This window comes from Gigantopelta aegis, chromosome 1 (genome assembly GCF_016097555.1).
Source record: "Gigantopelta aegis isolate Gae_Host chromosome 1, Gae_host_genome, whole genome shotgun sequence".
Lineage (NCBI taxonomy): Eukaryota > Metazoa > Mollusca > Gastropoda > Neomphalida > Peltospiridae > Gigantopelta > Gigantopelta aegis.
In genome coordinates this window covers 35,528,595-35,552,913 of record NC_054699.1, presented here as the reverse complement: position 1 = coordinate 35,552,913, position 24,319 = coordinate 35,528,595, and the positions used below count along the sequence as shown (strand labels likewise).

Here is a 24,319-nt window from a genome sequence, read left to right as displayed (position 1 = left end):
TAATGTAAATAATTGTGTATTATGGAATGGATATATCAGACATTATAAATGGTAGGTATTTACGGCGATAGTAGTCCTAAGATAGCTTCGCGAAATGGGGCCCTGGTCCTTAATATCCTTCTTTTGTTTATATAATTCTAACAGATTGTATAATATAGAGTAGATCGGTTGGTGCTACCCGATTATAACCAATGATCGATGTCCATGATGGTATTCCAACCGATTCCCACAAATTAGTGGCTAGTTCAGGAGGCCGAACGCTAGCGAACAATTTGAGTGGCACAATCATTTTCTATCGTATAACATGCATCTAACGTTAGGCTTAAAAAAAAAGTCTAGTGAGTGTCCGCGATCGGTCGCTCTTCTGAACAAGCCTCCGGCAGACTGGCACAAATCATGTGACTTGAAATATACACGGTGTGTACGTTCCTTTTCAGCTGGCACTGACTGTCATAAGCCGTTTCCCATTTTAAACAGATAGCATTTGTAGTTGAATATTTAAGTTGTTTTTTCTTTCTTTCTAATTTGATGACTACATAACCAAAACCAACGTATATATACCAACAAACAATGTAAGATATAACGACTATGTACCTCCCCCCCCCCCCCCCCCCCCACAAAGCAATCTTGGCATTAAGATCACCTTAAGTACATAACTACCTTATGAACCTAAGGTGATCTTAACGCTAACACGTGGAACGAGGTCTGGTTGATTACGGGTCCGTAGGAACTGGGGTTGGTGGGGAACTTGATCCCCACTCAAGGACTAAAATGTACAGGGTTTTTTAGTCTAACGCTATAAATAAAGGTTACAATATTGCTTGTGCTCCTTCCACCCCCACTAAAGAGGCTGTAACCTCTACTAGTGGTTGTGTCCCCTTCCAGATATCATTCCTATCAGTGACCAAAATAAAATTAAACTGTAACTATTGCAAAATTTAGTGTGTGTGTGAGCAGACTGTTGGGGTTCCCCATTAGATCTGCCATTGCCTTTGGGCCGGGATTAGAGGGCATTTCATCACAAAGTAATTGTTTATTTTAAGGCAAAATTTTGTTGGATCATAATTGAACAATCTTGCGAGCCTGACTTTAATTCAAACATTGAGAAGATTATCAATAGCTCTATATCGACAACTGTATGTTTCCTTTTAGTAAATGATGTTTCTACAAGTAGTTAAGTCTTTCGCTGTTACAAGCAGGCAATTAAAACCTGACACAGAAAACCACAAGTGTACTGTTCGTGGTCTTTTATCTTCTGACACGACGCTTCTTCCTTGAATTTAAACTCCTCCAATGACTCTGTGCTCCGGAATCGACAACATGGGTTTCTGGACCACTGATACCTGAAAAGTACGGTATACAAATTGTATGAAATCACTTCATTGAATGAAGAAAAAATATAATAATAATAATAATAATTAAATTTAATAATTAAGTAAATATATAAAGATTTTTTGTCTTTGTTTTTATGTTTGTCTTACTTTGTTAAAATATTTCCTCCTTAATATAATTTTAACGCTTTTGTAAATAATGTTATTAATTAAATCATATTATACAATTCCCATGTGATATTGCAATAAATCCACTATCGCAATACCCATCCTCTCCAGTGAATGATTTTCCTTTGTTTGTTTTGTTTAATGACACCACTAGAGCACATTGATTAATTAATCATCGGCTATTGGATGTCAAACATTTGGTAATTATGACATACAGTTTTCCTAATGCAGCAAGGGGTGCTTTTTATGCACTTTTCCACAGACAGGAAAACACGTACCATGGCATTTGACCAGTGTCATGTACTATGTAACAGTGTTTCGACCTTCACAAGACGTCACATTAGAACCAAGAATGATGCATTATCCTCCGCACGTTAGGATGGTAGATGCTGAGTTCACTGCCCAGTACCTGCTCGCACCCAGAGAGCGAGATCAGCGGGTAGGTGTAAGGCCACTACACCGACATCTCTCTAATTAAACGCTAACACTAACCCACTGGCATGGACATACAGCTCAAACACTAACACTAACCCACCGTCGTGTGCATACAGCCCAAACACTAACACTAACCCACTGTCGTGGGCATACAGCCCAAACACTAACACTAACCCACTGTCGTGGGCATACAGCCCAAACACTAACACTAACCCACTGTCGTGGGCATACAGCCCAAACACTAACACTAACCCACTGTCGTGGGATACAGCCCAAACACTAACACTAACCCACTGTCGTGTGCATACAGCCCAAACACTAATACTAACCCACTGTCCTGTACATACAGCCCAAACACTAATACTAACCCACTGTCGTGGACATACAGCCCAAACACTAACACTAACCCACTGCCGTGGACATACAGCCCAAACACTAACACTAACCCACTGCCGTGGACATACAGCCCAAACACTAACACTAACCCAATGTCGTGGACATACAGCCCTAACACTAACACTAACCCACTGTCGTGGACATACAGCCAAAACACTAATACTAACCCACTGTCATGGGCATACGGCCCAAACACTAACCCACTGTCATGGACATACAGCCAAAACACTAATACTAACCCACTGTCATAGACATACAGCCCAAACACTAACACTAACCCACTGTCATGGACATACAGCCCAAACACTAATACTAATCCACTGTCATGGACATACAGCCCAAACACTAACCCACTGTCATGGGCATAGAGCCCAAACACTAATACTAACCTACTGTCATGGACATACAGCCCAAACACTAACACTAACCTACTGTCATGGACCAAATAACAGAGATGTGGCCTAAAGACAGCGTGCTTGAAACTTAATTTAATATATACAAGCACGAAAATAAGTAGAAACCAAATGAAACAAAGGATAGCTCATACACTACAAAATACCAGACCACACAAGAGAAAAGCAACTTGTTTCACACACACCGAAAAACAGCGAGCTTTATTTAGTTTTAAAGTGATCTTTTTGTTTACCACAATACTGTCACGGCGTCCTCTGATTCTGTTTTATAACGAAACCCTCCACCCCCCACCCCCACCCCAGCCCCGTGTTCTTTTAAGAATTCATAACCAATGTTTTCGTCACATCGTACCTCTTTCGTCACATTGTACCTCTCTTTTGTCACATTATATACCTCTCTTTCGTCACATTGTACCTCTCTTTCATCACATTGTACCTCTCTTTCATCACATGTACCTCTCTTTCATCACATTATATACCTCTCTTTCGTCACATTGTACCTCTCTTTCATCACATGTACCTCTCTTTCGTCACATTGTACCTCTCTTTCATCACATTGTACCTCTCTTTCGTCACATTGTACCTCTCTTTCATCACATTGTACCTCTCTTTCGTCACATTGTACCTCTCTTTCGTCACATTGTACCTCTCTTTCGTCACATTATATACCTCTCTTTCGTCACATTGTACCTCTCTTTCATCACATGTACCTCTCTTCCATCACATTGTACCTCTCTTTCGTCACATTGTACCTCTCTTTCGTCACATGTACCTCTCTTTCGTCACATTGTACCTCTCTTTCGTCACATTGTACCTCTCTTTCATCACATTGTACCTCTCTTTCATCACATGTACCTCTCTTTCGTCACATCGTACCTCTCTTTCATCACATTGTACCTCTCTTTCGTCACATTGTACCTCTCTTTCGTCACATTGTACCTCTCTTTCGTCACATTATATACCTCTCTTTCGTCACATTGTACCTCTCTTTCGTCACATTGTACCTCTCTTTCGTCACATTGTACCCATCTTTCGTCACATTATATACCTCTCTTTTGTCACATTGTACCTCTCTTTCGTCACATTGTACCTCTCTTTTGTCACATTATATACCTCTCTTTCGTCACATTGTACCTCTCTTTCATCACATTGTACCTCTCTTTCGTCACATTGTACCTCTCTTTCGTCACATTGTACCTCTCTTTCGTCACATTATATACCTCTCTTTCGCCACATTGTACCTCTCTTTCGTCACATTGTACCTCTCTTTCGTCACATTATATACCTCTCTTTCGCCACATTATACCTCTCTTTCGTCACATTATATACCTCTCTTTCGTCACATTGTACCCATCTTTCGTCACATTATATACCTCTCTTTCGTCACATTGTACCTCTCGTTCATCACATTGTACCTCTCTTTCATCACATTGTACCTCTCTTTCATCACATGTACCTCTCCTTCATCACATTATATACCTCTCTTTCGTCACATTGTACCTCTCTTTCGTCACATTATATACCTCTCTTTCGTCACATTGTACCTCTCTTTCATCACATTATATACCTCTCTTTCGTCACATTGTACCTGTCTTTCGTCACATTATATACCTCTCTTTTGTCACATTGTACCTCTCGTTCATCACATTGTACCTCTCTTTCGTCACATTGTACCTGTCTTTCGTCACATTATATACCTCTCTTTCGTCACATTGTACCTGTCTTTCGTCACATTATATACCTCTCGTTCGTCACATTGTACCTCTCTTTCGTCACATTATATACCTCTCTTTCGTCACATTGTACCTGTCTTTCGTCACATTATATACCTCTCTTTCGTCACATTGTACCCATCTTTCGTCACATTATATACCTCTCTTTCATCACATTGTACCTCTCTTTCATCACATGTACCTCTCCTTCATCACATTATGTACCTCTCTTTCGTCACATTGTACCTCTCTTTCGTCACATTATATACCTCTCTTTCGTCACATTGTACCTCTCTTTCATCACATTATATACCTCTCTTTCGTCACATTGTACCTGTCTTTCGTCACATTATATACCTCTCTTTTGTCACATTGTACCTCTCGTTCATCACATTGTACCTCTCTTTCGTCACATTGTACCTGTCTTTCGTCACATTATATACCTCTCTTTCGTCACATTGTACCTGTCTTTCGTCACATTATATACCTCTCGTTCGTCACATTGTACCTCTCTTTCGTCACATTGTACCTCTCTTTCGTCACATTATATACCTCTCTTTCGTCACATTGTACCTGTCTTTCGTCACATTATATACCTCTCTTTCGTCACATTGTACCTCTCTTTCGTCACATTATATATCTCTCTTTCGTCACATTATATATCTCTCTTTCGTCACATTATATACCTCTCTTTCGTCACATTGTACCTCTCTTTCGTCACATTGTACCTCTCTTTCGTCACATTGTACCTGTCTTTCGTCACATTATATACCTCTCTTTCGTCACATTGTACCTGTCTTTCGTCACATTATATACCTCTCGTTCGTCACATTGTACCTCTCTTTCGTCACATTGTACCTCTCTTTCGTCACATTATATACCTCTCTTTCGTCACATTGTACCTGTCTTTCGTCACATTATATACCTCTCTTTCGTCACATTGTACCTCTCTTTCGTCACATTATATATCTCTCTTTCGTCACATTATATATCTCTCTTTCGTCACATTATATACCTCTCTTTCGTCACATTGTACCTCTCTTTCGTCACATTATATACCTCTCTTTCGTCACATTGTACCTCTCTTTCGTCACATTATACCTCTTTTTCGTCACATTGTACCTCTCTTTCGTCACATGTACCTCTTTTTCGTCACATTATATACCTCTCTTTCGTCACATTGTACCTGTCTTTCGTCACATTATATACCTCTCTTTCATCACATTGTACCTGTCTTTCGACACATTATATACCTCTCTTTCATTACACTGTACCTCTCATTTGTCACATTGTACCTCTCTTTCATCACATTATATATCTCTCTTGCATCACATGTACCTCTCTTTCATCACATTGTACCTCTCTTTCGTCACATTATACCTCTTTTTCGTCACATTGTACCTCTCTTTCGTCACATGTACCTCTTTTTCGTCACATTATATACCTCTCTTTCGTCACATTGTACCTGTCTTTCGTCACATTATATACCTCTCTTTCATCACATTGTACCTGTCTTTCGACACATTATATACCTCTCTTTCATTACACTGTACCTCTCATTTGTCACATTGTACCTCTCTTTCATCACATTATATATCTCTCTTGCATCACATGTACCTCTCTTTCATCACATTGTACCTCTCTTTCATCACATGTACCTCTCTTTCGTCACATTATATACCTCTCTTTCGTCACATTATACCTCTCTTTCGTCACATTATATACCTCTCTTTCGTCACATTGTACATTGTACCTCCCTTTCATCACGTTGTACCTCTCTTTCGTCACATTATATACCTCTATTTCGTCACATTGTACCTCTCTTTCGTCACATTGTACCTCTCTTTCGTCACATTATGTACCTCTCTTTCGTCACATTGTACCTGTCTTTCGTCACATTATATACCTCTCTTTCGTCACATTGTACCTCTCTTTCGTCACATTGTACCTCTCTTTCGTCACATTATGTATTTCTCTTTCATCACATTGTACCCCTTTTTGTCACATGTACCTCTCTTGCATCACACTGCATCCCTTTTCATCACATGTACCCCCTCTTTCGTTACATCGTACCCCTTTTTGTCACAAGTACCTTTCTTGCGTCACACTGCACCCCTTTTCGTCACATGTACCTCTCTTTCGTCACATTGTACCCCTTTTTGTCACATGTACCTCTCTTTCGTCACATTGTACCTCTTTTTCGTCTTTTCCCAGTCGCTGCAGACACAGCTATCTTGTCCAAATCTTCAATTAATCGTTCATCCACATCCATATCCGGGTTCACTTGTTCACGGTGACCCGTAACAGCCTGCAATATTTGTCATATTCATAATTCGTTCGTGGTGGCCCTTAATAACCTGCAATTTTTGTAATATTCATCATTTGTTCGTGGTGACCCTTAATAGATTACAATATTTGCCATATTCATCATTTGTTCGTGGTGACCCTTAATAGCATGCAATAGTTGTATCATTTGTTCGTGGTGGCCCTTAATAACCTGCAATATTTGTCATATTCATCATTTGTTCGTGGTGACCCTTAATAGATTACAATATTTGCCATATTCATCATTTGTTCGTGGTGGCCTGTTATATAACATGCAATATCATATCCATTCCATTAAATCCCGAATTTCCTCTCTGCATCATTTTACAGTGCAGCAAAACACAAAAGGGAAACAAAGACTGCTTTACTTAACAACGCACCTCAATATATTTGTATTTATGGCTGTATGGCGTCGGACATAACTGGTTAAAGGACCACGCATATAACGAGTTAGTAAACCCGCTACCGACACTCCATGACACAGACGTCCCGTGGGTGGGCCCATTGGGCTATTTCTCGTTTTAGCAAACTTATACAACCGAATACTTTCTCTCTCGAGTTGTTAGAACGCAGACCTAATGCAAACCTATACAATCAAATAAAACAGTGACAATAATACAGTCGAATACTTACTCTGATAAAACAATGACCATACAACCGAGAGATTGTAAAAACGCAGACTTGATGCAAACCTACACAGTCGAATACTTACTCTGATAAAACAGTGACCATACATTCGAGAGATTGTAAGAATGCAGACTTGATGTAAACCTACACAGTCAAATACTTACTGTGATAAAACAGTGACCATACACTCGAGAAATTGTAAGAACGTAGACTTGATGCAAACCTAGTCGAATACTTACTGTGATAAAACAGTGACCATACACTCGAGAGATTGTAAGAACGTAGACTTGATGCAAACCTACACAGTCGAATACTTACTGTGATAAAACAGTGACCATACAACCGAGAGATTGTAAGAACGCAGACTTGATGCAAACCTACACAGTCGAATACTTACTGTGATAAAACAGTGACCATACATTCGAGAGATTGTAAGAATGCAGACTTGATGTAAACCTACAGTCGAATACTTACTGTGATAAAACAGTGACCATACAACCGAGAGATTGTAAAAATGCAGACTTGATGCAAACCTACACAGTCGAATACTTACTCTGATAAAACAGTGACCATACATTCGAGAGATTGTAAGAATGCAGACTTGATGTAAACCTACAGTCGAATACTTACTGTGATAAAACAGTGACCATACAACCGAGAGATTGTAAAAACGCAGACTTGATGCAAACCTACAGTCGAATACTTACTGTGATAAAACAGTGACCATACATTCGAGAGATTGTAAGAATGCAGACTTGATGTAAACCTACAGTCGAATACTTACTGTGATAAAACAGTGACCATACAACCGAGAGATTGTAAAAATGCAGACTTGATGCAAACCTACACAGTCGAATACTTACTGTGATAAAACAGTGACCATACACTCGAGAGATTGTAAGAACGCAGACTTGATGCAAACCTACACAGTCAAATACTTACTGTGATAAAACAGTGACCATACACTCGAGAGATTGTAAAAACGCAGACTGGATGCAAACCTACAGAGTCGAATACTTACTCTGATAAAACAGTGACCATACACTCGAGAGATTGTAAGAACACAGACTTGATGCAAACCTACAGAGTCGAATACTTACTCTGATAAAACAGTGACCATACAACCGAGAGATTGTAAGAACGCAGACTTGATGCAAACCTACACAGTCGAATGTGGATCGACAGATTTGTGGAAACGTTGGTCTCTGGAAAAGATAATCACAAGGCATTGAACAAAATTAGCTTTTCCTTATTCAGCTTCTTTTCTTAGAAGTTCACTAACGAGAATCGATCACAAACCGACCGCGCATCAAGCAAAAGCTTTACCACTGGGCTATGTTTTAGTTTGATTTCCTCGCTTCTCTGTATGTTATTTTGTCGTGTTTTATAACGATGTGTGCTAATTCTTCAGGTTTTCTAATGTAGACTGGCGATAACAGCTAACATAAATCTAGTAATGGAAAGTTAAAAGTTTGTTTTGTTTAATGACACCACTAGAGCACATTGATTATTTAATCATCGGAAGGAAATATTTTATTTAACAAGGCACTCAACACATTTTACTGACGGTTATATGGCGTCGGACATATGGTTACGAACAACACAGATATTGAGAGAGGAAACCCGCTGTCGCCACTTCGTGGGTTACTCTTTTCGATTAACAGCAAGGGATATTTTATATGCATCATCTCACAGACAGGATAGTACATGCCACGGCCTTTGTTACACCAGTTGTGGTGCACTGGCTGGAACGAAAAATAGCGCAATGTGCCCGCTGACGGGAATCGAGCTACGTCCCTTTAAGGGGAAATGATGCTATTCAGTCATTGGAATGTCAAAAAAAAATCTGTAAATAGGTTTCAACGGTTACAGTACATTTTTATTATCTTATATTGATTTACTCATCCAGCATTACTATATGTGCAAAAATAAAAAAGGTGTAATGACTTTTAGATTCTGTATACAATTGTAAAGTAAATAGTCATGACCTATGATTTTATGTGGACATTCCAGTAATATAAGGTTATATCTATAATATGTGAAAATTTCAAGAAGGTACAATGACTTTTAAATTTTTACCGAATAGTATCATTTCCCCTTAATCATCGGCTATTGGATGTCAAACATTTGGTAATTTGGACACGTAGTCTTAGAAAGAAAACCCACTACATTTTGTGTACTATTAGCAAGGGATCTTTTATATGCACCATCCCATAGACAGGATAGCACATTCCACAGCCATTGATGTACCAGTTGTGATGCAATGGCTGGAACGAGAAATAACTCAATGGGCCCACCGATGGGGATCTATCCCACATCGACCGCACATCGACCGACCTGATCAATCGGCTGGTCATGCCAAGCTCGAGAGCAAACAACCTTTGTTTTGTTTATTTTAGCCAAGAACAAACATTGTTTTATTTACCTTTTGTATTTGTTGCTCTTGGGGCGGTGGCTAGGGTCAATTGGGTGATCTATTTTTTGTTTATTGCCCAAGTATATCAACCATGTATCCCTGGCATGGATGTCTGCTGGTTATCCGCAGCATCATGTCCCCTTGTTGGACTCGGTGGTGGGTGGGGAGCATGGTTTATGAATTAACACTCCATACTAACATGGATATTAACAAATCTCCAACATTTGATGGGACTCTGAAGAGAGTCTGCACCGAGGTTTCAGATTCCTCCTCCTCTGATGAGGAATCCATGTTGTCTAGTTTGACTGTGAAGAAATCAAAAATTATTTCTTCGGATATTTGGCCAAGTTTCCTCGTTATAGAATCTTCAAACGATGGAGCCTTGCAAACATTATCGCCTTTTGCAGTTGAGAAGGGACTCCAAGGCTTGGCTGGTGAGCCGAAGAGTGTAAAAAAGTTAAGGAATGGTTCTCTGTTGGTAGAATGCTTCATGGAGAGTCATTCCAAATGTCTTCTCAAATCCAAAATGCTATGTAATATATCCATCAAAGTCAGTGTGCACAAGTCCCTTAATTCATCAAAGGGAGTGATTCGATCACGAGATTTGGAAGGAGTGAGTGAAGATGAGATATGTGAAAATCTCACAAGGTGTTTCGTTTGTTAAACGGATACGTGTTCGTCAGAACAATGAATTGGTTCCAATGAACACATTTATCATAACTTTTGATAAACCTCTCCTTCCTGAATCCATCAAGGCTGGGTATCTAAACATACCAGTTGTACCATTCATTCCAAATCCCTTGCGGTGTTTTAAATGCCAAATATATGGACATGGTCAAAACACTTGCCGTAGCAAACTGATATGTGCACGATGTGGGCAGTTTGACCACGAGAGCAAGACATGTCATATTGATATATCATGTATTAGCTGCAAGGGAAACCATTTTGCTTACTGTCGAGAGTGCCCAAGATGGCAATTGGAAAAACGGATACAACAGGTTAGGGTTTAAAAACGTCTGTCGTTTCCTGAAACCAGAAAGTTGGTGGAGACCAAGTCAATTGTTGCTGTGGAAAAATCCTATGCTGCAGCAGTTAAGGTCTCTACTACGAGTACTTTATCGGATGTAGACAAGGCTCAAAAGCGGGCAGCAAAGGCTGTTCAGATGCAAACTGCTCTGTCCCAAATGTCCTCAGATTCCCAGAATGCACCAGTGGTTTCACCAGTTGGAAAACCAGGTTGTAGCAAACCTGTCACCAAAAAGAAAACCAAAAAACAATACAAAGATAACTTGTCAGGTAGACTAAAGAAATATGAACAGCGACCAGTTTCAACTGCTAATTCATTTGAGGCTTTGGATGATCTGGAAGATGAGATGGACATCTCTCATGATTATCCACAAACAAAAAGACCACCACCAAAGCCTAAGATAACGCCCATACTTCCACCCAATGGCAAATAAATTCCTACAGTGGAATTGCCGTGGGCTTAGGCCCAATTTTGATGAATTAAGTCTTTTAATTCAAAGAAATAATCCTTTTGCAGTGTGTCTTCAGGAAACTTTCTTGAAGGACACTGATCATATTACTATGAGAGGATTTAACCTCTATCATAAGTTTCAAGAAACTGAAAATAGAGCATCTGGGGGTGTTTCCATTCTTGTTAATGAAAACATTCCTCAGAGTTCAGTAACATTAACTACCAATTTACAAGCTGTGGCTGTAAAGGTTACAGCTCATAAAACTATTACTCTATGTTCAGTTTACTTGCCACCTCGTAATCATTTTAATTTTAATCCTAGGGATCTTCAAGATGTTATTGACCAGCTCCCTACTCCCTTTATTATTATGGGAGATTTTAATGGCCACCACACTTTGTGGGGAATGTGAGGATATCAATATTAGAGGTAAACAATTGGAAGACTTAATTCTCAAAAACGACTTACTTTTATTTAATGATAAAAGTTGTACATATTTTCATTCTGCAAGTGGATCTTTCACTCTTTGTAGTCCATCACTTTTTGTTGATTTCTCCTGGAAAGTTGGTTCAGACCTTTGTGGTAGTGACCACTTGCCCATTATTTTGGAGAATGATGGACCACCATCACTTGAAAGGGTTCAAGGGTGGAAGTTGGCGAAGGCCAATTGGGGTCAGTTTCAGCATCTGTGCAGCACTCGTCTGCAACAATTTGCCATTACTGATGCTAATGACTCCATGTCTTTGTTCACTTCCATCTTGAAGGACATTGCAGATGAAACTATTCCTAAGACTTCGGCAGTGCCAAAGCGTTTCAATAAACCATGGTTTAATGATAAGTGTAAGGATGCATTCAAAGAGCGAAACAGGTTGCTTGAGAGGTTCAAACATGAACCTACTGGGGATAACCTGGATGCATTTCGTATTGCTAGGACTAAGGCTCGAAGAGAGATTAGACAGAGTAAGAAATCATCTTGGAGAACTTTTGTCTCCAAGTTGAATTCACAAACATTAGTAAGATCTGTCTGGAATAGGATCCGTAAAAGCAAAGGTAAAGAATCCAGTAATACAGTTCATCATTTGTCTGTCAATGATATGGACAATGCATTGGCAGACAACTTTTCTCATAACTCATCTTCTGCTTTCAGTACAGATGCCTTTACATTTGTCAGAAATAAAGATGAAAAGCAGTCCATTAATTTTTCATCTGAAAATGCTGAAGTGTACAACAGGCATTTCTCTATGGAGGAATTGCAGGATGCTCTTCGTAGAACCCATGATACTTCAGTAGGACCAGATGAAATTCATTATCAGTTATTAAAACATTTACCTGAATCATCTTTGATGGTTCTTTTGAATATTTTTAATAACATCTGGATTTCTGGAAACTTTCCTTATGATTGGAGGAAAGCTATTATCATTCCTATTTCCAAGCCTGGTAAGGATCCAACTAATCCTACTAGCTATCACCCTATCGCTTTGACAAGTTGCATTTGTAAAATCATGGAACGAATGATCAATCGTAGACTTGTCTGGTATCTTGAATCCCACAAATTGCTTACTAACGTGCAATGTGGGTTCAGATCCAGATGTAGCACGGTTGATCATCTTGTTAGATTTGAAACGTTTTGTAGGGAAGCTTTCATCCATAATCAGCACTTGGTTTCAGTGTTTTTTGATTTGGAGAAAGCTTATGATACCACATGGAGGTATGGGATTTTAAAAGACCTCCATGGCATGGGCCTTAGAGGTCGACTTCCTATTTGTATTTCTCAATTTTTAAAAGATAGATCTTTTAAAGTTTGGGTGGGGTCGACTTTTTCCCGACATTCACCCACAGGAGATGGGAGTGCCTCAAGGTAGTATCCTGTCTGTAACTTTATTTTCTGTGAAAATTAACAGCATCACGCAGTGTTTAACACTTGGTGTGGATTGCTCGTTATATGTCGATGATTTTCAGATTTGCTATAGATCGTCCAATATGAGTATCATTGAACGTAAGTTGCAGCTTTGTTTGAATAAACTTCATCAATGGGCAACTGACAATGGCATTAGATTCTCAAAGGCAAAAACGGTTTGTATGCATATCTGCCAGAAAAGAGGTCTCCACTTAGATCCACAGTTGTTTTTGGACAAAAATCCAATTCCAGTTGTGGAGGAGACTAAATTTCTGGGGGTTATATTTGACAGGAAGCTATCTTTTGTGCCCCATCTCAAATATGTTAAAAAGAAGGGCTTGAAAGCTCTCAATATTTTAAAAGTTATTGGTAATACAGAATGGGGAGCAGACCGAAAGGTTATGCTCCGTCTGTATAGATCTCTTGTGAGGTCTAAACTAGATTATGGATGCATTGTGTATGGGTCGGCACGCAAGTCTTACTTGCAGATGCCTAGATCCTATACACAACCAGGGACTTAGGCTATGTCTTGGTGCATTTAGAACATCTCCTGTAGAGAGCTTGTATGTTGATGCACACGAACCTTGTTTGGGTGCTAGACGTGCAAAGCTTTCTCTGCAGTATGCTACCAAGATTAACTCTTTACCACAATATCCTACACATGATGTGGTGTTTGACAACAAATATATGAAGTTGTTTGATGCAAGGCTAAATGCTATTCGTACATTTGGTCTTCGCATTAAGCACTTTTTGTCGCTTTCCAACATTGATTTAACTGACACTTTGGAAACTCCTTCATATTTTGTTTTACCACCCTGGTGTATTACACCACCTAAAATTGTGTTTGATCTGGCGCATCTGAAGAAAGATCGCACAGATGCTGTTGTGTACAAACAGTTTTTCATGGAAATTCATGACAAGTACCGTGATTACATTCCTGTGTATACAGACGGATCACGGGATGGGAATTCTATGGCTTGTGCTACAGTTTTTCCAATAGACACTATCATTTCCATGAGACTGCCTGACTCGGCATCAATTTTTAGTGCTGAAGTTTGGGCAGTCATTAAAGCCTTAAAAGAAATTAAAGATTCCATAGCATCCAAGTTTATTATTTTTACTGACTCACTTTCGTGTCTTCAAGCTTTACATAATATAAAGCTGGACCATCCCTTAATTGGGATGGTGATACGAAAGTGTGTCTTTTTATTTATTGCGAATAAACTTGTTGTATTTTGTTGGGTACCCAGCCATGTTGGCATCAGGGGTAATGAAAAGGCAGATTCAGCTGCCAAGTCTGCTTTGGATTTGCCTCATGCCAGGGTTGGTGTGCCTTAAACTGATTTTAAAAATAATATCAACAAATTTATCTTTTTGACATGATTGGGATGGTTGCGGTTGCGAACAAGCTTCATGCTATCAAGCCAGTCTTGGGAGAGTGGCAGTCCTCCTATAGACAGTACAGGAAGGATGAAATAGTATTGTGTCGTGCCCGCATAGGTCACACTTACTTGACCCATTCATTTATCTTGAAGAAGGATCCTCCACCTCAGTGTGAGCATTGTCAGTGTCTTCTGACTGTGCGCCACATTTTGGTGGAGTGTCAGTTTCTGAAAGAAACGCGAAAAGATATTTTTGGTGAGAGAAATGTGATGGAATCATTTCGATTCCATCCAGAATTAGTTTTACAATGTTTACGTGATACGGACTTTTATTCTAAATTTAATTTTATATATCTGTGATATTTGTATTTGTTGCACAGTTCTTTACACCGTGTTTTAATTGAACTGTTGAATTTTTATATTGATGTTGATCATCACATTTTTTTGTTGCCTTTACCATAGTTTGACACCCAATAGCCGATGCATTTTTCGTGCTGGAGTGTCGTTAAACATTCATTCATTCATTCATTCATTCATTCATTCATGCAATGTTTAAATTCTATGACGAATTTTGCGCGGGGCGTAGCCCGGTGGTAAAGCGCTCGCTTCATGCGCGGTCGGTCTGGGATCGATCTCCGTCTGTGGGCCCATTGGGCTAATTCTCGCTCCAGCCAGTGCACAACGACTGGTATATCAAAGGCCGTGGTATGTGTTATCCTGTCTGTGGGATGGTGCATATAAAAGGTCCCTTACTGCTAATCGAAAAGCGAATCCCATGAAGTGGCGACAACGAGTTTTCTTCCTTCCTATGACGTATTTTTCACTATTGGAGCCGTTTTTGACAAATAAATCCAGACATTACTTGATTGTATTGTTAAGTTTTTCGATTCCCGTACATCCGACGTATTTCTGGTCATTCTGGTGTCATTAATAACACAAAATGCATTTTTATAGTTTTAAAAACGAATGTACCTCTGAGAAGTAACAGTTATCGTCTACTATTTGAGGGTATTTCCCGTTTCAACTTCACAAACTCTTGTTTCACTCTATTGTACCTTTATCCAAATGTGTTACATGTTTGCAGCTGAACCAAACTTTGAGTCCATATCCGCGGGTTGAAACTAAGGTCTGCGACTTTCAGAGGTATCCGAGATTGTACCGTTAACACGTAATCCTATCATATTATATTATAACTGTTGCCACTGGGAAGGTATAATTATATAGGCAGGAGGCTAAAATTCAGCTAGGGGTAAAGTTAAAAGTTTGTTTTGATTAACAACAATACTATCGGCTATTGGGTGTCACACATTTGTTAATTCTGACATATAGTTTCACAGGTAGTACTAAACCAAATAACTTCCGGCTGGGTCAGAGTTTCATCTGGACAAAAAAATGTATGCAATTTTATTTCACCTAGTACCACTGTATCAAATAGCCTTCTGCTTGGAACATCATCATGTATGCAATTTTATTTCACCTAGTACCACTGTATCAAATAGCCTTCTGCTTGGAACATCATCATGTATGAGGTACCGGTAAAACAAAAACAGATGCTACTCGTTATCTCTAAAATGAGCAGCTTGACCCCCAATTGTTTCTGATTCACTTTAATTTGGTAGTATACACCCTATAGAGGAAACCCACTACATGTATGCACCATCTCACATACTATGGCCTTTGCCATAAGAGCACTGGCTTGAACGAGAAATAGCCCAATAGGTCACCGATGAGGATCAATCTTAGACCGACTGCACATCAGGCGAGCGCTTTGCCACTGGGCTACGTCCCGCCCTTCAGCTAGGGATACCACAGATTTACAAAAGTTTCTTACTGCCTCACCTCCACTAGTGATCTGCACTGACTTGCCCCCACAACCAGCAGTGGAATGAGTAATGACGTCATAGGGTATACACCCAACCTGCATATGACACTGGTGAAATACAAATAAAGAGTAATACTTTTAGTGTAGTATTTTTAGTGTAATACTTTTGGAGTAATATTTTTAGTGTAGTACAGTTGTGACATATAGTATGTAGTATAATAGTGCACTATGTGATACTAACATGCCACTTTGCATGCAGTTAGGATATCATCTGTAGCGTGAAACTTGATGTAGGACCAAACTCACGTGATACATTTTGGACAATATTGTTACGTTTTATGTTTACATTTCAAAATTCCACAGCACCAAAACACACCCTCCGCCTGTTACCAACTCCGTAGCGCTGTGTCAAGTTTCCGTTTTTCTAAAAAGTTTCCATTGATATTTAGGCTTTATCCATTGGACTATTATAATATATATATATATATATAGGGTATGTGTGATTAGACGTGTTTCTTTTTGTTATTCAGCATATTCATATTTATTTTTAAAAATAATTATTAATATATAACAACAACACATAACTATTATCCTGTTCAATTATTTAGACCCAAAGTTTTTTGCAAATGTTACGTTTATTTCCTATTCGATATTTGTTTTCTTTGCATTTACATGAAAACAAACCCAAACCCCCGACAGGTTTTATATACAAATCATCATATAAAATGCACGAAGTTGACTTAATTCCACTTTTTAAAAATCTCTGTGTGTTCGGAATGCACATTATTTCTCCTATAAATAACTAAGGTCATTTGCATATCAAAAGCATCATTCTATAGTGCGTTTCAAACTAATGTTCAGTTCTATCGTCCTATCCGCACAAATCGTAGTATGACCTATATTTAAGAAAATATCTGTAAACATGAAGCAGGCGCGGATTCAGGTGGGGAGTTCAAGTGACAAAACCTCAGTTTGAAAAAAAAAATGTATCAAATATTATAATTATATTGTGGAATACACAAGCGCACGCGCTGAAGGGAGAGACAGACAAACACAGAGAGAGAGAGAGAGAGAGAGAGAGAGAGAGAGAGAGAGAGAGAGAGAGAGAGAGAGAGAGAGAGAGAGAGAGACGTGATTTATGTAACGACGCACTCAACATATTTTAATCTATGGTTATATGGTTATAGGGAGAGAGATAGAAGAATATGGTATACATGCGATTGGTGGAGGTGTCACCCTCTGCACAACCCCAACCCCACTTAAGGCTTCTTTTGTATATGGAGCGGGACGTAGCTCAGAGGTAAAGCGTTCGCTCATGGTAGGTCGACTGATCGATCCCACATGGTGGTCCCATTGGGTTGTGTCTAGTTCCAGCCTGTGCACCACAACTGATGTATAAAGGCTGTGGTATGTGCTATCCTGTCTATGGGATGGTGCATATAAAACGTCCCTTATTGCTTATTAAAATTGCTTATCGGAAACAGTGGGCCATGTGGCGGTAGCGAGTTTCTTTCTCACTGTCATAATGGTCCTTAACCGTTTTGTCTGACGCCACATAAACGTATATCAAATGCGTTGAGTGTGTCGTTAAATAAACATTTCTCTTGTATGTATGTGTAGTCTATATGCATTTCTAGTCGATTAGTTTATAGGTTGTTAGGTTGTTTGATAGTGAATGATATGGAAATAAATTGTTTTTGGTGTTAAATAGTTCATGCATACATTAAAGTAATACTCCTGATGGGGAAATGGAGAAATAACTTAATCAGTCGACGAACTCATTTCTTCATCACTATCTTCGTTAAGGGGGACTATCACAGGGGGTATTTTATTTCTTATAAAACTATTTTGTTTTCTAAAATCTTCTTCGATCTTTATTACATGTTTAACTGCGTCAGAGAAGTGTGTAGGTGTGACAGAGTTCAATGCATGTGCAAGTTCTCTCCGCACCGTGATCATTTTACCATCATTATGACGAGCTATGTGCCCTTTGACTTGACTCCAGATCAGTTCTATCGGATTGAGTTCAGAATGTCTTGGCGGCAGTCTTAGACACAAGTGCCCATGGCGTTCAGCAATATCATCAGTAACAAATTGCTTTGCACATTTGTTACTTTTCACAAGTTCATAAAGAACTGGCTTTGTCATGTTACTCTCAAAAGGTATATTTTTGTTTCGTAGCCACGACTGAATTTCTTCCTTTTTAGCGTTTAGTGCAGGACATCGTGTAATCTCAGTTAATTTGTTGTGGTAGCTTGCGTTATCCATGACAATAACAGAAGGTTCTGGTAGAGAAGGCATAAGTTGTTCTTCAAACCTTTTGATGAAATTGTCATGATTCATCTCACCATGATAGTCTCCGTCTGTTTTTTTAGCCTCAAAGATCAATTCACAGCCATCTATCAATCCATATTTATCACAGCTAACATGACAAATAATAAGTCTTTTTCCCTTCCCAGTCACCGAACAGAGTTTAGGAACTCGATCAGCAGCGTCCGATTTCGGCAGGTGATTGGCGGTACTTGTGCCCGGGTGGATATCTGTCCAGTGGTGGGATGTTGTGTGGTTGACATTCACCCAGGTCTCATCTTGATACACTATTAAATTCCCCTGTTCTCGTAAACTGGATATTTCATGGAGATAGGACAGTCTCCTGTCTGATATATTGGCGTCCTCAAAAATCACTTTTCCGGTTGTAGACATATGTTGGTATTTAAAATCGAGGTCATGGAGTGTTCTTCGTAAAGTTGATATGGATATGTTGATTCCACATTCCTCCCTTAAAGCCACGTTAATCTTATGTAATGTAGGTAATTCGCCCTCTCTATAAAATCTGTATACTCGTCGTCTAATAACATCTTTATCAAATAAATCGATGAGTTTTCGGTCGTGTTTTTTAACAGTGATTTCTGTGCTCGGATTCGTAGAGCTTAGATTTTTCACAGTTCTTTTTACTGTTGAAACCGAAACTTTAAGTGCAGCGGCAACTCGATCGATAATTCGATAAGAAGCATACCTAGGTCTACCACGCTGATATTCATCTTCAAAATAATCGAAAATGTTCTTAATACACGATTTTACATCAACTGAAGTGTTTTTCGATTTACCCATATTTTTCCTCAAATAACAATAACAAGAATGTCGACTAATACATTTTCAATGAATTTATATACCCTACCTAACTTGTATTTTACGTGGTTTACACATTGCTACAATAGCACGTGCAGTCATAGATCGAAATAATGATGTTATTGACCAAGCAATGCTATCGTATTTTGGACATTCAGGGCTGTGTATGCGGGATGAAAAAGTGGTTGAACCCATACGAGTCCGAACAATAGCCCTTTGGTTTTTCGCATTACAAATGTAACACCCCACCCCCAAACCCCAGCCCCTAGCACCACCATAATTATATATATATATATATATATATATATATATATATATATATATATATATATATATATATATATATATATATATATATATATATATGTATGAGTTCCCAATTTAGAGGCAAATTAAATAACATTTTTATTATTATTTGATGTTGGTGGCCTTTGACATTTTATCCTCCCCCCCCCCCCCCCCGGTCTTCTGGGTCCGGCCCTGCATTAAATTTATTTATAAATTTGGAAAGCACATTCCTGCGGTGTGTGAGGTGATTTGTGTTTATTACTGTGCTACACCTCAGTTGTGGTAGGTTAGGTATGGTATGCTAATATAGAATTGATATAATAAAATAAAAATACATAATACATTAGCTAAATTTATTAAATATAATGCACCTACAAGAAAGGGTTACATGTTCTGTTTGTTTACATCTATGTTTAACGGAAAGATTAGACAATGCTGTTACACACTGCAAAACAATAATAACCTTGATTTAGTGAAACAAGCTATAATGGCCTTCACGTAGCCTCAGATCCCAATCTTTTGATATGCAAATGACCTTAGTTATTTATAGGAGAAATAACGTGCATTCCGAACACAGAGATTTTTAAAAAGTGGAATTAAGTCAACTTCGTGCATTTTATATGATGATTTGTATATAAAACCTGTCGGGGTTTGGGTTTGTTTTCATGTAAATGCAAAGAAAACAAATATCGAATAGGAAATAAACGCAACATTTGCAAAAAACTTTGGGTCTAAATAATTGAACAGGATAATAGTAATGATATTGTCTAAAATGTGTCAGTGGAGCTAATATGTTATACCTTGAACTTTTAAATGTGCTACAATGTGTCATTGGAGCTAATATGTTATACCTTGAATTTTTAAATGTGCTACAATGTGTCATTGGAGCTAATATGTTATACCTTGAACTTTTAAATGTGCTACAATGTGTCATTGGAGCTAATATGTTATACCTTGAACTTTTAAATGTGCTACAATGTGTCAGTGGAGCTAATATGTTATACCTTAAACTTTTAAATGTGCTACACAGTGCAGGGCTCCCAATTTAACGTCGGTGACATAATTATAACTGCCGTCGGTTGGGGGCGTCACCGCGCGATGATACTTTTGTGCCGCCGGATAAAAATTACTGCCGTCGGTAAAGCTCCTCACCGACGGCAAAATGTATAAACATGTATGAACATTATCTGCCAGTATTTAACACGGGCGTTTGGGTCCTGGTTGGAGTTAATGGGCGTTTAGTTAGCACCATGCGATGGAACTATATTTAGTCATGCCCGTACCCTGTGTTGTTGTATAATATACGTTCTCACTGCAATTTGCCTCCTCGCGTCTGTGTTATGCCACCCCTTTTCACGTTTGGCAGCCCTATTTGTTTTTCTGCGCTCTTCTTTATTTTTTGGCATTCTGTTATAATTTACAGCACCCAGCTCCGCTATTTCAAAATGCACACTTTTTTTCACAATGAAAAACATCGATCTGCACATTCTACATCAAAGGAAACAAGCCGCATTGTGTACGAACACGCAACTGACGAAAAAACTTCAGTAGCTTTCGGAAGTTACCGTAACGTAATTTAACACTATTTCTAACAGCCTCTGCTGTGTCCCATACCAGTATCCATTTGTATGTTTGATACACACAATATCAGTTATATTTTATTTTAGCAATGAAAACATTTAATTTTTATCGTTTTGGCAATCTCCGACTGAAAAAACTACTTATTTGGCGCCAAGTTTGTCACATGATCAGAACGGTCATTCTCGTGTCTGATATTTTTACCTGAATTGCAGATTTAATTGGTCGTAACTGATGATTTTTACTTACTGTCATTTGTTTATTCATTAATTCCTTATAAAATATTAGAAACGTTTAATTTATTTTATTTTTTTTGGAGGGAGGGAGGGGGAATACCACTTATAAAAATGGAAGTGGTAGTGTTCATTATTGAAATAATTTATCTTGAGTGCCAAATAATATATACACCGCCTTTACAAAAACGAAACTACTTTTTATCAGCTGGCAATATCAATGCAGTCGATTCACTTGATGAAGATGGAAATAAAAAGAAAAGGAAAATGTTATCGCTTTACAAATTTTTTAAATTATTTTTCAGATATCTTAAAATCTCTATTAAAATAATATTATTAAAACTTTGATCGGTTTAGCAAAACGAATACCCGTGAATGTCAGAACGACACTGTTTTAATTGAACTACGTTTTAACTAACTGCACAAAAATAAGGCAGCTTGTACATCGTACCAACTTTTCAGTACCAGATACCGAGGGGCAAAATAAGGAATAGGTATTTCCACAAAGTCGACCAACACACAACGATATACGGTAACCAAACGTTCCTTTTTCTCTTCTTTTTATTTTCTTTTGAAATGGTGGGGTGGGGTGACGCGCGACCACCCTCCTTTAATTTTCACCCAACGAGAACACTATACAATTTAATGTCATCCATAGAACAATGTTCATGTCATATTCACCGAAAACTTGGGCAACTTTATCAGAAACATGATTCCATTTATAAAAAAAAATTGTTTTACTGACATACATTGAAGAAATGTGACTACATGTACATACAGAAAGATAATCTTTCAGTCAAGTTTATTCGCTGCAAAAGACAATTAAAACAAATGCCATCGGCATACTCAAAATTGCCGTCGGTGGGCCCTTTCACCGACGGCAATTTGGGGTTTTTAATTGCCGTGGCATGTTAATATCACATTTTGCACTATTATGTTCAAAGACATTACAACATATAGATAGTTACCCTATTAATTGGCTTATAAAGTCAATATCTGAAATTTTTTAATTTTCTACAAGATTATTGTTATTCAACCAGTTTAAATACAGTCGTAATATTTTGTACAATTGAATGTGTACGTAGAAAAAATCTGAAACAAACAAAACAAAAACACATTCTTATGAAATAATAGTGATAATAAAATTACATTTGTTTTGTGTCAATAGGCCTACTGAAAACACTGCGCACGCACCTGCTTTAGCCTACCTCCTTGTCCCTTTAGACGAATATGTTTTCAATAACATGGTAAACATCACCGACGTTCATAAAACCGACTGTGACGTAATAGGTATGACGTCAAAGTTGTTCTAAACGTCGACCCTTTTCAGATTGATTTTCTTATCCATCTAGAAAACTGTCCACACGATCACATAATTGTCCAAAAACAGGGTTGAACAAGCTGGGACAACCTGCAACATGTTGCAACATTTAGCTGCTTGCTTCATCCTTTTGGACATATGTTGCAGCTTGTCCCCACTGATAACCAATCAGACACTTTTAGATACATGTATGTTATGTTCTACATCACATGATATCCGAAATGGCAGTATCAACAAAAAGAGGAAAAAGCACGGTCTCACCACCAAGTATTGAAATGATTTATCTTATGACCAAAACCCGTTTCAGTTCATGAATACAAAGACAAAAAGAAAAATAGCTATAGTTGGGAAAGGACGAGATGGTTTTCAGTGAGATAGTTTTTGTTTGTTAGTTGTTGTTTTTGTTTTTTGTGGGTTTTTGTTTGTTTTGTTTTTGTGTTTTTTTCGGGGGGGGGGGGTTATGAAATTATTTTCAAACATGCTAAATGCCCTCTAATTCAGTTAATTGATACATAGTAAAATGTAAAAATGTTGCCCTACCCAAAATGCACACTGCGAATTCATGTTAACTGGTTGAGAACATTTATGAAAACTGCTCATTTAAATAAACTGCTGTTTAACTTCACTAAAATTATAAGTTATTTGAACATGTTTATCGATCCTAGTGTTTTTAAAAAAAAAAAAACTGAATATTAAAGAATCTTTACATCCCCTCCAATTTACTTTTTGGCCCAATTTTGTTTAAACAAACGTCAAAAACCAGCAACAAATGTGAATAAAAGTCTAAGAATGTTGCATGGTGTAGACAGAAAGTTATACAAACATGAACAAGTGGGGACATCTGTCCCGGCATGTCCAACAAAATGGACAAATGTATTATCGTGCAGACAGAAAGTCATACAAACATGAACAAGTGGGGACATCTGTCCCGGCATGTCCAACAAAATGGACAAATGTATCATCGTGTAGACAGAAAGTTATACAAACATGAACAAGTGGGGACATCTGTCCCGGCATGTCCAACAAAATGGACAAATGTATCATCGTGTAGACAGAAAGTTATACAAACATGAACAAGTGGGGACATCTGTCCCGGCATGTCCAACAAAATGGACAAACGTATCATCGTGTAGACAGGGCTTTAGATTATCGCCATAAGCCAGTGTATTCACAAAAGTTAAGCATGGCGTCATATTGTGACGACCCTGGATAATGGATTAGTATAGAAGGTGTATCCAGGACATATTTTTTAGGGGGGGGGGGGGGGGCAAGACAAAAAGGGCACATTGGATCGTTAAAAGGGCATCTTAATAAAAGTTTTAATATTTTGCAGTTAATATGAATGCGTTTGTGTATATATACTGTACGATA

General features: G+C 38.3%; 1 protein-coding gene across 7 annotated transcripts; it reads right to left on the bottom strand.

Moving 5' to 3' along the window:
- On the bottom strand, window positions 1-22,912 carry LOC121367864. 7 transcript variants are annotated; one of them, XM_041492304.1, is made up of 5 exons: window positions 22,822-22,910; window positions 16,409-16,507; window positions 8,508-8,612; window positions 6,649-6,763; window positions 1-1,343 (listed from the first exon to the last, which is right to left on the bottom strand). In XM_041492304.1, the coding sequence occupies exons 2-5, from the start codon at window positions 16,499-16,501 to the stop codon at window positions 1,249-1,251; spliced, it is 408 nt and encodes a 135-aa protein (XP_041348238.1). In that variant the 5' UTR covers window positions 16,502-16,507; window positions 22,822-22,910; the 3' UTR covers window positions 1-1,248. The 7 variants fall into 7 exon arrangements, 6 of the variants coding, with proteins under 6 accessions (XP_041348238.1, XP_041348262.1, XP_041348246.1 ...); XM_041492328.1 differs by having other exon boundaries at window positions 16,417-16,507; XM_041492312.1 differs by having other exon boundaries at window positions 22,777-22,904.
- Window positions 22,913-24,319: the final 1,407 nt, after the last annotated feature.

Excerpts from the sequence above, each read along its gene's own strand:
- LOC121367864 (XM_041492295.1), bottom strand. The coding sequence starts at position 22,882 with ATGTTTACCATGTTATTGAAAACATATTCGTCTAAAGGGACAAGGAG. Across the intron at positions 16,508-22,835 it reads TCGTCTAAAGGGACAAGGAG|TGTCATATGCAGGTTGGGTG; the intron begins GTAGGCTAAAGC and ends GTATTTCACCAG. Across the intron at positions 8,613-16,416 it reads AGTGCAGATCACTAGTGGAG|AGACCAACGTTTCCACAAAT; the intron begins GTGAGGCAGTAA and ends TATCTTTTCCAG.